Source organism: Calonectris borealis, chromosome 16, assembly GCF_964195595.1.
Source record: "Calonectris borealis chromosome 16, bCalBor7.hap1.2, whole genome shotgun sequence".
NCBI lineage: Eukaryota > Metazoa > Chordata > Aves > Procellariiformes > Procellariidae > Calonectris > Calonectris borealis.
The window spans coordinates 11,433,992-11,450,714 of NC_134327.1; the positions used below are offsets into that span (position 1 = coordinate 11,433,992).

At 47.9% G+C, this 16,723-nt stretch overlaps 1 protein-coding gene across 1 annotated transcript; it reads left to right on the top strand.

The window, feature by feature from the left end:
• Positions 1–1,347: 1,347 nt before the first annotated feature.
• Positions 1,348–14,374, top strand: LOC142089154 (cytochrome P450 2W1-like). Its single transcript, XM_075165251.1, has 9 exons — positions 1,348–1,545; positions 3,985–4,147; positions 6,037–6,186; positions 6,277–6,434; positions 7,233–7,406; positions 11,048–11,189; positions 11,574–11,758; positions 12,281–12,422; positions 14,170–14,374. The coding sequence occupies exons 1-9, from the start codon at positions 1,348–1,350 to the stop codon at positions 14,358–14,360; spliced, it is 1,503 nt and encodes a 500-aa protein (XP_075021352.1). The 3' UTR covers positions 14,361–14,374.
• Positions 14,375–16,723: the final 2,349 nt, after the last annotated feature.

Genomic DNA, 16,723 nt, shown 5'->3' on the forward strand with positions numbered 1-16,723 from the left:
CATGCTCTGGGGGAAACTGTTGCCTCCAGCCCATTTCTTGGAAACTAATAAAAAAAATAATCCCAGAAATGTTGCAACACACTTGCTGCTTCTGTTTCTGGGCGGCTGTTGCATCGTAACATCTCCACACCACGCAGGCAGCTCCAGGGTGCAACCAAGCAGCCGTTTGCTTTGGGACTGTGCCCTCCTTCACATTAGGTCCACTTCCTTCCCAAATTCTTTGCATTTGCAAGGCTGAAGACCCGTATTTGCGGAATAATAGCCTTTATATGATCTAACCTTTGGATAAATATACTTTTAGCCTTGTGCTTCCTGGTCATGTAAGACAGCTCTTTCTTCCCTGAACAATCTTATTCCATTGGCTGTTTATTCCCAGTGTCTTCCTGAAAGCCACTATTCAACCAGGTAGATCTCAATTCCTTCTGTACAAGATTTAAACCTTTATGAGGGATGCAAGCTGCAGGTGTTTCATATCTTTGACTTAAAATAATTCCATTCTCCTGTCTTGTTCCCCTTCTGAAGCCTGCCAGGTCAGCTGGCTTCATTAACTTCATTAACTTCTTCCCTCTGTCTCTTAGAAGCTGCTCTTGCAAAATGAAGAATCCTCCCAGAAGTTTCAAATCTAATTTTGTCTTTCCATTCCACTCATGAATCCACTCATGATCACTTGATCCAAGCTAATTTTCCATGGCTAGCTATTACATGTCCTCTACTTCAGACACAAAGTCTGAAATCACATCCCTTCTGGGCAGTTCAGAGCCGACTTTATGAAGAAGTTTATGGGCTACAACCTCCAGGGATACATGGGCTTTACCATTATTAACAACCTTTGATGTCCACTTGACATCAAGAAAGCAAAAGTCTCCGATAACGATACTATTTTTCTCTCCAGTAACACGGAGATCTCAAGCCCTACCCACATTTGAATCCGGAGGTTTCTAATAGGATTCAAAGAAACCTTTTTATTTCCCCAGGTCAGCGGCGTGTTTGGAGGGTCATAGTACTGCTAATAAAGGACCTTGAGGTCTCAGGGGGAGGAGGAGGTTGTAGAGGAATGCCAAGCACCTTTTCCCATGTATATGTTCCTGCACACACATGCATGGGTTTGTAATTTGAAACTCTCTTTACTTCTGGACAGGCTTTGCAAACTGCTTAGACCACATTCTCTGAGGTGTTTAAAGAGGGTGGAGTATGCAGTATTTATTTAGGTACTCTACAAACCTTAATAAGAATCGAGTGCTTGTAGCAATCGCAGAGAGCAAACAGAAAGCCAGCTGGCAGAAACTGAACAGTGCCACTGCATTTTTATTGCTTCTAACCCCCAAAAACCAGATTATTACTAAAAAAATGTCTTTTTTAATTTCATTTGTCTCTGATCCTGCATTAATTTGTCTGCTGTGTGCAGCAGTATTATTAGCTGTACTCTATTTTTCAACTGGCTATAAAAATTCAGCTTTTAAATTTCCTCCTGGTCCAACTCCTCTTCCGATCATTGGTAACCTGCACTTGGTGGATCTTAGAAGGCAAGATAAATCACTAATGAAGGTAGGACAAAAACCCCCAAACCCAGACCCTCATAGATTTTAAAGTTGCCTGGGATATATCAGTGAGAACTTTTTGTCTTTTTTAATTCAAACTAAATTGTAAAGGTGTGAAAATTGCTTTGTAATGTTTTTCTGGGCTTCTTCTAGCCAATGTCTGTGTTGATGCAATGTCATTTATGAGCGATCAACCATTAAAAAAAGACCTCTGGGTAATATGGGAATTCTTCATGTAATTGTGATGATGTACATGAAGTATATAATGCTTGTGGGATTTGAAATATTAATTTGACAGCTTGGACATCCAGAAATCTTTTAAAGCATTAGGACATAACTAACATGAAATGAAATTGCTTCCCTCCCCTCTGCCCTGGTGAACTGGCAAGGGGAATTCCATGATGCAGTGACCCCAAAATTGCTTCGGGGCGGGCCAAAATCCAGATGCCCCGTTGCAAAATCCACTTCCCTCTTGAAGAATTGGATACGCGTTAAAATCTAAACGGCAGTACGAGAGATGGATTAAAAGCTGCACTGAGGAACCAATATGAATAGCCTGTAAGCTCTTCTATTAACCTGCAATTAAGACAACTTACCCCACTTACGGTGGTAAACTGTTCTTCGGTGCAAGACGAGGCTGGCACAGCCCAGGGTGTCCGTGTCAGGCTGCCGAGCGCTCCCTCCTCGCCTCAGCAGACAGCACCCTCGGGGATCGACCTGCGCCAGGGTCAGGGAGAGAGTGAGCAAACAGGCAGCACGGTTCATGACCAGGCGTCGACACGGCTCCCGTAACACCGGTGCTCCGCAAACACTGGCAGTTCTCTGGGAGCAGCCGAGTGGTGGGTCAGCCCTGCCACGGGGTGAGGTTCCCAGCACCTGGTGTTATTATGGGCGATGTCAGGGCTGGGGTCAGTTTACCCAGCGGGGCTGGGCAGACGTTGCTGCAGGCTCTGAACGGCAGTTTGGAATTACCTCCGCATGCTTTTATCACCTGCTAGGCTATATTTGGTATTGCCTATGTTTGCCTTTCTTTGGGATTACTCCAGAGGGGTTAATCCCTCCACCTCACCCTATAGAAAGCAAAAAATGGTGATTGCATTGAGCAGCGTTTGTTGGCTGGGCACCCTGACGGGGCTGTTTGCAGGGCACGGAGGAATGCCCCCCTCTCCTCCACAAAAGCTGCCGGTGGACCCGGCGCAGCTGAGGCTGCACGCATACACCCCGTGTTTGCTCAGGCAGCAGATTTGGACTGTGGCTTCCTATCGCCTTGCTCCAGCCCAGCCCACGCTCTTCTCGGCTGTCCCCGAGTGCTGTTTTCAAGCTGCCGGGGAGCAAGATGCAGCCGCAGCGGCGGGGCGGAGGTCGGCAGGAGTAGTCAGCCTCCCACGGTCCCCAGTGCAGCACCGAGGGGATACATGGGCAGGGGTTGGGGGGCACGACAGTCTCACCCTTGTAGGCACGTAGCAGCAGGCACACACACAACGGTCCTTACGGAGCGTGGCTTCCCCCGCCAGCCTGCCTCGCTCTGCACAGACCCCTTTCCTTGGCAAAGAGGAGCGGGGACCTGCGCACAGCACAGCGGCTCCGGGGACACACGTAGGACATGCCAGCAGGACCATACACTCCCGGAGGGATTTTCAGCCCCTGAGGCACTGTGTTGCCTTTGTAAGCTGCCAGCAAGGCACAGCTTTGGCAGGGAGCTGAGGAGAATTTATCCTGGGGCATGTGGCAGTGAAAGAGTCTCTCTGTGTCCTGGCAAAGATACCTCCAGAGCCTTCTCAGTGCAAAACGAGCATCGCTTTATGGACAAGGACGGGGACAGCCAGCAGTTCGGGCAGCCTTCTGCTCCAGCCGTAGGTTTCCCTGCTGTGCCCGGCTGAGCTCTAGGTACCAAAGCCAGGTCCGAGCAGAGGAGCACGGATGTGCAATTTGTGGTCATCCAGGGCAAACTAAATGCCTGCTGTGGGAAAAACACAGTAGCAGGGATGCAGGAGTGCTTTGGTATGAAAGGAGCATTGTACCAAAGCTTTCCTGTGCGACAGCATCATTATTTACACTGAAATGTCTTCTCTGTTCTCATCTTTCTCCAGTTTGCCAAATTGTGTTGCCATTTCAGGTCTGGTCTTTAATTCTAGGTGGTTTTTTTAGTTTTTCATTTACTTTCTCCTTAACAGCAAAACCAGATTAGTAATGCACTGATGGGGGTGGGGGTTCTTTCATGGCAAGAAGCCTAAAATCCATACGGATGCCAGCCAGGCATCCACACAAAATGCCTCGTGTTTGACCGTGATGGGCTCCGGCTCGCAGGCGCTGTTCTGCAGGTAGCGGCTCCGCAGCCGTTCCCAGCAGGGCACCAGGACGCAATACGTCCTTTCAGAAAGCAACGGGCGCTTGCCCCGTGCACACTCCCTCTCTTCCTGACCATCACAGCTCGCCTCTTTTTCAGCTTGCGGAAAAATACGGCCCCATCTTCACCCTCCACTTTGGGTTCCAGAAAGTTGTGGTCCTGACCGGGTACGAAGTTGTGCGGGAGGCGCTTGTGAACTACACAGAGGAGTTTGTAGACAGACCATCCATCCCAATATTTGACCAAATTCAGAATGGAAACGGTACTAGAGAAATGAGCGGGGGCGGGCGGGAGGGACGACACCGTCGCTTAGTGCCAGCCTAACTGTGCTTCCCCGAGCCCGGCTTTTAAACATCCCCCTTGGACCCTTCTGAAGCCAAGCCAACAGAAAATATTTGGCTTTCCTTACTTTCATGCAATGCCTCCTGGCTTTTCACTACCATCATTTTTGCTAATGCACTTGCAGCCGATCCGTATCCTAAACGTTCGAGGGTGAGGAGTGGGATTTTTAAAGGCACCGTGGTAATTCTGGGGTTAATTTCTGTAAGACATCGATGAGAGCAGCTCTCCACCACCACCACACCACCTTCTCCACGGTTTCAGGGGACTTTGGACTAACTGGTTTGGCTGTTCGGAGCTGTAGGGTTTTTCCCTTTCTCCTGCTGCCAGGTGCCACAATTTTGGACATCACCAGTCCCCCGTGCCTTGCCTCCCCACAAAAGCTCTTGGGTGGACCACGTGAAACAGCTTCAGGGAGAAGCAATAGACTGAGGCTAGAAATTTGCCCCCACAAACAATCTTATCGTTTTTCCCGGGCAATTGAGTATTTTAGAGGACTTTTTGCCTTGTTTTTCCATCCTATGCTTCAGCTGAGGCTTTAGCTTTGAGCAACCAAAAGGCGGCTTTATATGCTGGTCACAGGCTGAAGTTGGGATTACAATTAGAAATTAAATTACCCAGCCATAATATCAATAGATGAATTTATCGCTACATAAGGAAAAGGAATCGATGGGGAGAAAAGCATTTTCCAGAGCTAATTTACATGTAAAATATCGCTGTGGGAGACTGTCAGTATTGCACTACAAGTCCTTTCACACCTACCTTCTCAGCCCAAATCTGAGCCAGTTAGAGGTGACCCAAGCTGTAAATTCACAGGGGCTGTTAAGTAACAATTGTCACAAATTTTCCAATGAAACATTTTTTTCTTCAGAAAATGCCAATTTGTTGACTCTGAAGCTGTTTGCAGAAAATGAATTATCCAGATGGAAGTGCCTGAATTAAAGAAAAATTAAAAATAAAGTTTAGAAATTTGCTTTGTCATTTTTAGAGAAAGAAGTTTTGCTTTCCAAATTAAAACTACACGGCTCTAAAATAGTGTTTATTCTAGAAAAAGCAAACACATTTAAAAACCTTGCAGCCAAGATGAAGATGTGAAGTGCCGGAATCCGGTTTTTCAATTGACACAATCTGAGATAGTCTTTGGATTATTGACACAATTTTTTCTTTCGTTATTTCCAACACTCAAATGAAATACCCATCCCTGCTTGGTGGTGTTAGTGACCATCAAGGCAGAAGCTCAGTGACCTCTACAAAATGATAGTATTTTTGCCACTGCTGAAAATACAGTGTTGCTGGGAATCTCCATAAAACAGTTCAGCACTGGCCAGGGTTGAGGGGGCTGAATTATCCCATCTCACATAGATAAAATACCTTTATGACTGGAATAGGACGAAGGGAGAAGCTTCAAAGATACAAGGTTGTTGCTTGAGGCCCTAGACTTGCAACCAAACAGGGTCAGAAAAGTTGCATGATTGACTTAGACCAACATCTCTCCCCAGCTCTACAGCCAACCAGTACTGGTCTGAAAGCCATACCTGCTTATCTTGCACTCAGGAGTGGGCTGGGGCAGGCTGGGTTGGGTGGGACCTTGTTTTTCCCAAACTACAGGCTCAGTGAGACTGGGAGAATGGAGCTGAGAGGATACAGGGATGGGGTACACAGAAATGGGAGACCCTTAGTCCCCAAATCCGTGGGAAACTGGGCAGCAGAAACACTTGTGAAGATCCCTCTTCATCCAGTCCCCTGTTTTGTTTCGTGTGGTGGGGCTCCTCCGTGCATGAGCCCAGCGGTGATGTCTCACGGCCTCCCCAGGTTTGTTCTTCTCTATCGGGGAGCTGTGGAGAACAACTCGGAGGTTCACCGTATCCAGCATGCGCAACCTCGGCATGGGGAAAAAAATGATAGAAGGGAGAATTTTCGAGGAGCTTCACTTCCTTATCGAGATGATCAAATCCTTCAAAGGTGAGCTGGAGACCATCACGGTGCTGTACAGCCTCATATGCGTCACTGCTGCTGCAACATCTCGCTAACATTTCCATCCTCCCATTGCAGGGGAGCCTTTTAGCCTGACGTCCTTCAACTGTGCTCCAATCAACATCACCTTCATCATGCTGTTTGGGGACAGGTTTGACTATAAGGACCCAACATTTGTCACTCTCTTAAGACTCATAGATGAAGTTATGATTCTTCTGGGATCTCCGTATTTGAGCGTAAGTAACCTATCTCAGAGATTAACATTTTTTTTACACTGGCACATTACGTTTGGGAGCCACACAAACCATAGAATTTAGTTCAGCAGTTTTCAAATATTCAGAACCAGCCATTACGCCTAAAATGTGACAGTTCTCCTGTCGTACCACCTTGGTCACTACAAGTGTGCAGCCAGATTCCCCTTTGCTACTCTCCTTTTGAACCATCCTGCACATCCGTGTGGAGCTAAAATAAGAACTGAACTATGGTTATTTCAGCTCCACAGATATTTTTTGGCTTCTTCAACATAATTGCACCATCTAGGCTTTCTTTGGCTTTGCTGCATTTTCTAAAAAGTTATATTCAGTGTTGACGTCCAGGTGAGTGAGATTTCACAGGCTGCATTAAAAATGCCTCCTTGGAGAGTACCAGGAAAACTCTGTTTATCTTTAAACTATCACACCTCATCCTTCAGAACTGACGTTGGAAAAAACTAACCAGTCTCATACTCATCTAAACTGACTGGTGGCCTGGCACACTGGAACCCCAACTCTGTTGAGAAGCTGACCAGGCTGTAACTCGTAGAGCATCTGTTCCCACAGAACAGCATAAGGGCTTAAAATTAGGTAGTACTAAATAACGGCTCAAAGGTTGCAAAGCCCTCCCTTATGAAAATCTGCCCGGGAAGCCCGTGGGATGCTAAGATACTACTACTGCAAGACAAAACTCAACTGATATGTCATGCCTTAGGAAGAAGCTGTTTCAGCATGCTGATATTTCTGCAGACTTAATGCTTCTCTTTTTTAACTCCTCATTAGTATTTCAATTTCTACCCATTCCTTGGATTTCTTTTCAAAACCCACAAGATTATGCTTGGGAAAATAGAAGATGTGCGCGTCATTTTAAGGCAATACATGAAGGCAAGCAGGGAGGATATCAATGAGAACAGCGTGAGGAGCTACATTGATGCACTGATATTCAAGCAACAAGAGGTATTTGCTTAACTCTGTTGACTGTTTGCAATGTCTCCTTTGAATTTTCTAGCTAAAACTGTTGCTGAGTCTTGATTTCAGTCATGTCATGTAAACCTATTGATATCCATGCTGTTATTTAGGGGTATTGAAATCAGATGCCAGTCTCTTACAGTTGGTGTAATTTACTGCAGGGATTTTTCTATCAAAATTAAGATATGAAAGCCACTGTCTCAGTCCACTCCTGAAATAGCAGCGCTAATCGTGTGAGATCCACTCCTTGTTCCCAGTAGAAAATGCATGAATTCACATGAAAGTGGACTCTGCCTTTCTTTTTATGACAACAAATCAATTAATCATCGATACTGTTGCTCCAAGACAAATGAAACACTTAAAGTACTTGAATAATAAATTGTCAGTAGAAGTCCTAGCCCTGCCCTGCACCTTACTTTAGTAGAGACTCTGCAGTTTCACACATCAGTTGATTGCATTCAACACAAAATATTTGGGCTCTGAGTTTTTTCTTCTTTCCAACCGGATCTGGGCCAACCTTAGGCACTAAGTATTCTACCCAGCTACGTGGAGGAAGGGTCGGTACAGTCCTAAAGCCCAGCAGAAATGGCCTGAAAGGTCATTTTGAACATTGCTCGGGATTCATCCCGCCCTTGAGTAGGAGCAGTCCCTCGGAGCTGAATCTCCTTCTGTACAGGGGAGAGACCAGGCAAGGAAAGAGAGGCGGTGGGGTAGCCCTGTATGTTAGGGGGTGTTTTGACTGTCTAGAGCTTGATGATGATGATGATAGTGTTAAGTGTTTATGGCTAAGAATCAGGGGGAAGGCCAACAAGGCAGATATGGTGGGAGTCTGTTATAGACCACCCAACCAGGATGAAGAGGCAGATGAAATATTCTATAAGCAGCTGGGAGAAGTCTCACAATCGCTAGCCCTTGTTCTTGTGGGGGACTTCAACTTACCAGACGTCTGCTGGAAATACAATACAGCAGAGAGGAAACAGTCTCAGAGGTTCCTGGAGTGTGTGGAAGAGACCCTCCTGACACAGCTGGTGGGGGACCCAACTAGGGAAGGTGCTCCGCTGGACCTGCTGTTTGTGAACAGAGAAGGATTGTGGGTGATATGATGGTTGGAAGCTGTCTTGGGCATTGCGATCACAAAAAGCTAGTTTTCGATTCTTGGAGGAGTAAGGAGGGGGGTCAGCAGAACTCCACCTTGGGGAGGCAGGGCAAACTTTGGCCTGTTTAGGAGACTGGGTGACAGAGTCCCTTGGGAGGTAGTCCTGAAGGGCAAAGGAGTCCAGGAAGGCTGGACGTTCTTCAAGAAGGAACTATTAAAGGTGCAGGAGCAGGCCGTCCCCATGTGCCGAAAGACGAGCCGCTGGGGAGGAAGACCGGCCTGGCTGAACAGAGAGCTTTGGCTGGAACTCAGGAAAAAAAAGAGAGTTTATGACCTTTGGAAGAAGGGGCAGCCAACTCAGGAGGACTACAAGGATGTTGTGAGGTTATGCAGGGAGAAGGGCCAAAGCCCAACCAGAACTTTATCTGGCTACTGCCGTAAAAGACAACAAAAAATGTTTCTATAAATACATTAGCAGCAAAAGGAGGGTTAAGGAGAATCTCCCCCATTTATTGGATGTGGGGGGAAACATAGTGGCAAAGGATGAGGAAAAGGCTGAGGTACTTAATGCCTTCATTGCCTCAGCCTTTAATAGTAAGACCAGTTGTTCTTGGGGTACCCAGCCCCCTGAGCTGGAAGACAGGGATGGGGAGCCGAATGAAGCCCCCATAATCCAAGGGGAAATTGTTCGCGACCTGCTACACCACTTGGACACACACAAGTCTATGGGGCCAGATGGGATCCACCCAAGGCTACTGAGGGAGCTGGCTGAAGTGCTCACCAAGCCCCTTTCCATCATCTACCACAGTCCTGGCTAACTGGGGAGGTCCCAGTTGACTGGAGGTTAGCAAATGTGACACCCATCTACAAGAAGGGCCGGAAGGAGGATCTGGGGAACTACAGGCCTGTCAGTGTGACCTTGGTGCCGGGGAAGGTTATGGAGCAGATCATATCGAGTGCCATCACACGGCACGTACAGACAGCCAGGTGATCAGGCCCAGCCAGCACGGGTTTATGAAAGGCAGGTCCTGCTTGACCCACCTGATCTCCTTCCATGACAAGATGACTCGCTTAGTGGATAAGCGAAAGGCTGTGGATGTGGTCTACCTGGACTTTAGTAAAGCCTTTGACACTGTTTCCCACAGCATTCTCCTGGAGAAACTGGCTGCTCATGGCTTGGACAGGCATACGCTTCGCTGGGTAAAAAACTGGCTGGACGGCCGAGCCCAGAGAGTTGTGGTCAACGGAGTTAAATCCAGTTGGCGGCCGGTCACGAGCGGTGTTCCCCAGGGCTCAGTTTTGGGGCCGGTCTTGTTCAATATCTTTATCAATGATCTGGATGAGGGGATCGAGTGCTCCCTCAGTAAGTTTGCAGACGACACCAAGCTGGGCGGGAGTGTTGATCTGCTGGAGGGTGGGAAGGCTCTGCAGAGGGACCCGGACAGGCTGGATCGATGGGCCGAGGCCAACTGAGGTTCCACAAGGCCAAGTGCCGGGTCCTGCACTTGGGTCACAACAACCCCAGGCAACGCTACAGGCTTGGGAAAGAGTGGCTGGAAAGCTGCCCGGAGGAAAAGGACCTGGGGGTGCTGGTTGACAGCCGGCTGAAGATGAGCCGGCAGTGTGCCCAGGTGGCCAAGGCGGCCAACGGCATCCTGGCCTGTATCAGAAATAGTGTGGCCAGCAGGAGCAGGGAGGTGATCGTGCCCCTGTGCTCGGCACTGGTGAGGCTGCACCTCGAATCCTGTGTTCAGTTTTGGGCCCCTCACTACAAGAAGGACATGGAGGTGCTGGAGCGTGTCCAGAGAAGGGCAGCGTAGGTGGAGAAGGGTCTGGAGCACAAGTCTGATGAGGAGTAGCTGAGGGAACTGGGGTTGTTTAGCCTGGAGAAAAGGAGGCTGAGGGGAGACCTCATCGTGCTCTACAACTACCTGAAAGGAGGTTGTAGTGAGGTGGGTGTTGGTCTCTTCTCCCAAGTAGCAAGCAATAGGATGAGGAAATGGCCTCAAGTTGCACCAGGGGAGGTTTAGATTGGATATTAGGAAAACTTTCCTCACCGAAAGGGTTGTCAAGCATTGGAACAGGCTGCCCAGGGAAGTGGTTGAGTCACCATCCCTGGAGCTATTTAAAAGACGCATAGATGTGGTGCTTAGGGACATGGTTTAGTGGTGGACCTGGCAGTGCTAGGTTAATGGTTGGACTCAATGATCTTAAAGGTCCTTTCCAACCTAAATGATTCTATGATTCTTTCCAAACCTGTGAGGCTGAGTCTGTGAACAGCACCTGGCCCTGGGCTTCAGCCTGCTTCTGGGTGGAGATGGATGCCAAATCAAAACTCCACTCCAAACCTTCCATCTTTGATGCTCCCATCTTTGGTGAATGCTGTGCATTCAAGATCAGGTCTATTTTATCACCCAGTTCACAAACACAAGATCATAGTCAACAGTGTCGTAGGCTATGCAGTATTTCCCAAGCTTGCTGAATACTAAGACTGATGGTTTTAAGAACTTTCTTACCACTTGTGTTTTTCAAGGAGAAAAACAAGAAAGACAGCCTATTCCATGATGACAACTTAATAGCATCCATACTCGACCTGGTCATGGCAGGAACAGAGACCATAGCCACAACGCTCCAGTGGGCCATCCTGCTGATGATGAAATACCCAGAGATTCAAAGTGAGCTCCTTTCGCCTATGCTCCATCCGTGGCATGGCAGATATGGGGAGGGGAGAGGCCTGGCCTCAGATCCACAGGAGCTCTTCTGCCTTAAAAGCTGAATCCCATCTGTTTATTATTATGAACTCCTGATGTAATTAGATGCTGATCAAAGTCACAATCAAGTAGTCCCTGTGCCTTGCTGGGAGAGAGGGTGAGTGGAGATGAAAGTATGATGCTGGGGAAACAACTCATCCACATGCCTGAACTAGAAATAGAGTGGGGAAACCCAGGCTGACGTTTTAAGAATCCTCTCCCTCCAGACCCTGCAAAAATATGTTTTTCCCAAAACCGAATCGGGAACTGGCTTCCTTGCTGGAATGCAACTGTGTTTGTTCCTTCCAGAAAAGGTGCAGGAGGAGATTGGGAGAACCGTCAAAGCTGGAAGCTGGGCCACATATGAGGATCGGAAGAACATGCCGTTTACAAATGCGGTGCTACACGAAGTGCAGAGGTTTATCACCCTCCTGCCCCACGTTCCCCGCTGCACTGCTGTTGACACCCACTTCAGGGGCTACTTCCTTCCCAAGGTAGGTAACTGCTCCAGCCCAGGAACACACCACCTCATTTTTGCCAGTGCCATTAAAGACTCGTTTCTTTAGAGGGAATTATAGGACTGAAGCCCAATGTAAGCATCCAAAATCACCCCCAGAAGAGTTTCTTCCACTCCAGTGACTATGTTGAGTCCAGAGAGACCACTATTGTAGGACTCAGTTTAGTCCCTCTCATGCTCAGGACTTCCTCACTGCACAAGTGACCCTGGTTTACCTCCTTGATGCCATCTGCACAGTGAAGTATCTGCCAGGGAATTTACAGGATCTGACCCTCTGCTTGAGGTTTTCACAGCACCATGTGGGATTTGGCTTCAGTCCTTGGCACTGCTGGGAAAATCTCACTGACTTCTCTCTCTGCTGGCTGATGGGATAAAACCCTCAGGTCTCCACCTACCCCAGGTGGAGCAAATCTCCTGGGACACCGAAGTCTGTGTCACAAAATGAACCAAAACAGAGCACTTCTGCTATCTTTTGTGCCTTTGTGTACTTTTCTTCCAGGGTATAATTGTAATCCCGTCGCTCACCTCAGTGCTGCTGGATAAGACACAATGGGAGACACCACATCAGTTCAACCCCAACCACTTCCTTGATGCTGAAGGGAATTTTGTAAAGAGAGAGGCTTTCCTGCCCTTCTCCACAGGTAACTAAAGGGCTGATCTGCACAGGGCTGAGGCTATGGCAGGACCATTTTATTACAATATACACTCATGGGGTCTTCATGGCTAAGTACTGCCTTTAACTCGGTCAATAAGCAACCAGGCAACTGAATGGAGTCAATTATTCTGCATCCAGGCAAATGGCTGCTCTCAGGGAACACCTCTCCCACCACTGAAGGGGTTGGTTCCCAAAGGTTCAACAGGAGAGAAGACAAAGAGATACACTGCATCCAAAAGAAGGTGGAAAAATGCCTCAAAGCTGTCAGGAGTAGGTGGATAACCAGACAGGACTGGTGGGGCTGCCAGCATAGCTATCATGAGGTTTCTTGAGCTCTCCTGGAAGTGAAGGTACAATCCAGGGACCCTCAAGTCCTGTCTTGAGGCAAGTCCCATGTGTCAATGGGTCTCGGCAAGGCCTCACCCAATGCCCACCAGAGCCAAGGAAGAGAGTCCCAAAAAGCCTTGCACCTTGGCTGAGTATTACAGCCAGCAGAGACCCCATATAGGACAGAGTACACCAGACCATATTACTCTCTCTGTGAAATCTTAAATCCAAGGCCCTGGATTGTTTCCAAAAATCAGCTTGGCCAGTGATTCTTCCAGTGGCACTTTTAAGAGCTCCCAAGGATTCCCAGCAAGACCTGTTCTTTTAGAGGAAGAAGCACAGCCCCGTGATTAGGGGAGGTGACAGAGCACTTGGCATCCTGACGCTACCTCCATCTCTCATTTTGGTCGTCACAAACTTTTTCTTTTATTTTTTTAATCACAATTGCACCTGCAAAATATGATTAACATTCTTTCCCTGGAGGCTCATAAACCCAACCCCCTTGGCACTTAAACTGAGCTAATGGTAGGAGCAGTTGTTAGATATCAGAAACTCTCCCCTGAGCCATCCTAAAAGAAGAAATACCACTTACACATTGCCTTCCCGACAGCCATAAACGCTTCCAAAGTTTGCTCGTCTCCAGAAATGCCTGCCCGCAGCCCATGCCCTCCATGGCTGCAGCAGCGCACATTGTGAGAGGGCACAGCTGGATGGAGCAGTCTTGGTGGGAGTTTAACAAAGCCCAGCACTGCAGGAGCCTGTGAGTACTATAAAGGGAGATCTCCTGCAGAATCCTACAAATTCTCCCGTGCAACCTTACACGTTCCAGCTGTTCCTCTGAAAGGACGGCTTGAAGGGATTCCAGAACGTGCTCCCACCACAGCCCCTCAGCAGTGACTTCTGACGTTAGGAAGCCATTTCTCGCTGTCCACCAAGGGCTTCACCTGCACAGGGACCATCACGCAAGGGCTGGGAAGAGCGGGTAGGAAAGAAGAAACACAGTCTTTTGTAGAAGTGGGATGTTAGGAAAAATGAGTTTCAAACCATTCCGCTTTGGGAGGAGGTGGCATTTTTCTATCAGGCTGCTTTTTAAAAAGAAAGGGTTAAAGATGCTGAGAGGGTTGGAAGGGCTAAGGAGAGGAGACAAGACATCATAAATGCATAATACCCTGTAGCATGGCTGCGACTTGCTGCTGCAGGTAGCTGTGGGATAAAAGAGACCAGGCGGGCACATGGTACCAGTGTGACTGGGACAGCTACCTTTAGCAACACGGGCTCCAAAATGCTGTGGTGCATTTCAAGGTTTCACTCCTGCTTCCATTGCAACACCTCAGGTGCTAATGTGTCCATGGCAAATATTCTAGTTTGATCTTTCCATCAAGTAAACACACTGCTTTCATCCGCAGGACGAAGGAACTGCATTGGAGAAAGCCTCGCCAAGATGGAACTGTTTGTCTTCTTCGTAGGGCTGCTGCAGACATTTACTTTTCAACCCCAGCCAGGAGTTTCAGAGTCTGACTTGGACCTTACCGTCCCCCAAACGACTTTCACATTAAGGCCTCAGCCTCAGGCAACCTGTGCTGTCCTGCGTGAATAACCACAGCCTTGCTGAAGTGGGGAAGCTGCTTAGACCAAACTTAGCTGTGCTAGGACTTGCGGTATCACTCTCTTTCACATCCCCTTCCCACTGTCTCCATCCACTCCCACTCCACTCCTCTCCACCGCTACATCTGCCCCATAGGTTGCTGACCCCCTCTTTGCTGTGAGGAGGTGCATATGATGAATTCGAAACCACGACCGTGGTTGACAAACACAGACTTCTCAAGACAGACTGCATGGAGCTGATGAAGGGGCCAAGGAGGTGGTCTGGTGAAGGGGATGCAGCCCATGATTAGTAGGTGTGACACCCAGGATCCCATGGCAAAACAGTGAGGTTCATAAGGTCACAGAAATCTGCCCGAAAACCTGATGAAAGACGTACTGCCGTTTGCTGGAAGCCACAGAAATACACTGTGGGTCACACACTTGAACCATCCATAGGTACCTCCTGAACTTTTCCAAGCTCTCTAATTACCCATAGCTTCTAGCAAAATCCTACCAGCCTAGGCAGCCAAGTCAAACACTGAGAGTGAAAAAATGGATTGATTCATGTGATTTGAGGACAAAGTTATTTCTGCCTTGGAACGGTGTCCTAAAAGATGCCCCAGAGTCTGCAAACCTGTTTAGATAAGCAAGCGATGCTACCACCAAGATCAACACTGCTTCACAGTCTGAATGAAACAAGATCTACATTTCTAAGTTTGCAGTCTAATTCATAAGGCCATGTGAGATTTGTACCAGCAACCGATCATAAAAGGCTAATGATACGGAAAAATAAACTAGACCCATTTCTAGGTTTATGGATGTCTGTCTTTCCTGACCTTGTTAAATAGGAGCAAACACTGTTCCTCTCTTCAAACCTCCTGGGTAATGTTAAGAGCCAACATCAGCAGTCAGTCTGGTATTTGGGATGGTCTGGCCATTGGAACCAGCCATGCAATTTCCTTGCAAATGGTGTCTGATTTCACAGTGCTTGTATTGCACGCACATCCACAAGGAGAATTGGGATCAGGGATTAGACAAGACCTGGTTTTGGTTGTTTTCCTTTCCTCTGTAGCTTTGTCTGGCTGTTGTCCTGTCTGTAGCACTCTTATCTCCCATCATATTCTGCAATCTTATTCCAGTTGACGTATAGCTCAGGCAATTTTTTTATCCACTTATCTGCCTGTGAATTGCCACTTCTCCATATGCATTATCTTATCAAGTGCTTTATCATATTGTTTGTTTCCCCCTTCATGGGAACCCAATAAAGTTTTAGTCCCATGTCTTCATTATATTTCATATCCTGCCACCCAACTTTGCATTACACAGAAATGCAAATGCCATGAAAGGTTGATCCTAAGCCCAGAGTGACAACGAATATTGTAAGTTTTACTTGTATCTCACAGGTTCTGCATACCCTGATCCTACTTAAAAAACAGCTCAACAAGACCCTCCATATCTGCAGAGTGGTTTCTCCAGGGCAAAGAGCTTTCCTTTTGTGCTCAGCTACGGGCTACTAGTCAGTCCTGGGGATAGCCTTGGTTTTTCACTTCTTTTGTCTTTGCCTCTTGCTTGCAGAGGCTGAATGAAAGTTTCCCACCACAGCTCCACTGATGCTGATGCTGTCCCTCTGCTTCGTGCCTTGGACCCTGAGCCTCTCACCTCTTGTTTTCCCAAAGCATCACCTGCTGGCAATGTCACTCTTGAGGAGTGGTGGCAGCAGGATGGGGTCTTCATCAGGGAAGGCAGGGAGAGACAGGTAAAGCAACTGAGGAGCAAGCCACATATCAACTCAAAGAAGGAAGTCGTGGCCTTGCTGAAATAAAATAAGATTTTTGCCTTTGGCTTCAGGGAGGACAGGACTGTTCACTGGTTCAACTCAGACCTGACCCCTTGCCACGGGCTCTTGGGGTCTTGGCTTCGAAGGTGAGAGATGGATTCCTTCCTACATGGCATAGCAGCCTTCAGAGCCTGCTCTTTTTGGACATCACCTTCTGCACTGGCACTCCCCAGCAGGCCGAGCAGAGCCTGCGGCAGTGCTGGCCATGTGCAGAAATCCAGCAGACTGCGCAACACCCGTGCCTCAACAAGAGCCATGAGCTACCAGGTACAAACATCCACGGGAAACAGGTTGCTTTGATTCCTTTGAAAAGTGCGTTCTACTTGCGCCTGTGTTAGCAGATGGATGGAAGTGATCACTCCCCAGCACACTGAATTAGCGGAATATATCCTGCAAAAGAAAGTGCCTGCCTCCCATTTATTTGTTCAGCCAAACGACAGCAGAACATTGATTATGACTCAGCTACAGATTTATCTAGCAGAAAACATTGGCTCTCAGGTGTGGAAATACCATTTCCACGTTCCTCAGTGGCCCTGAGG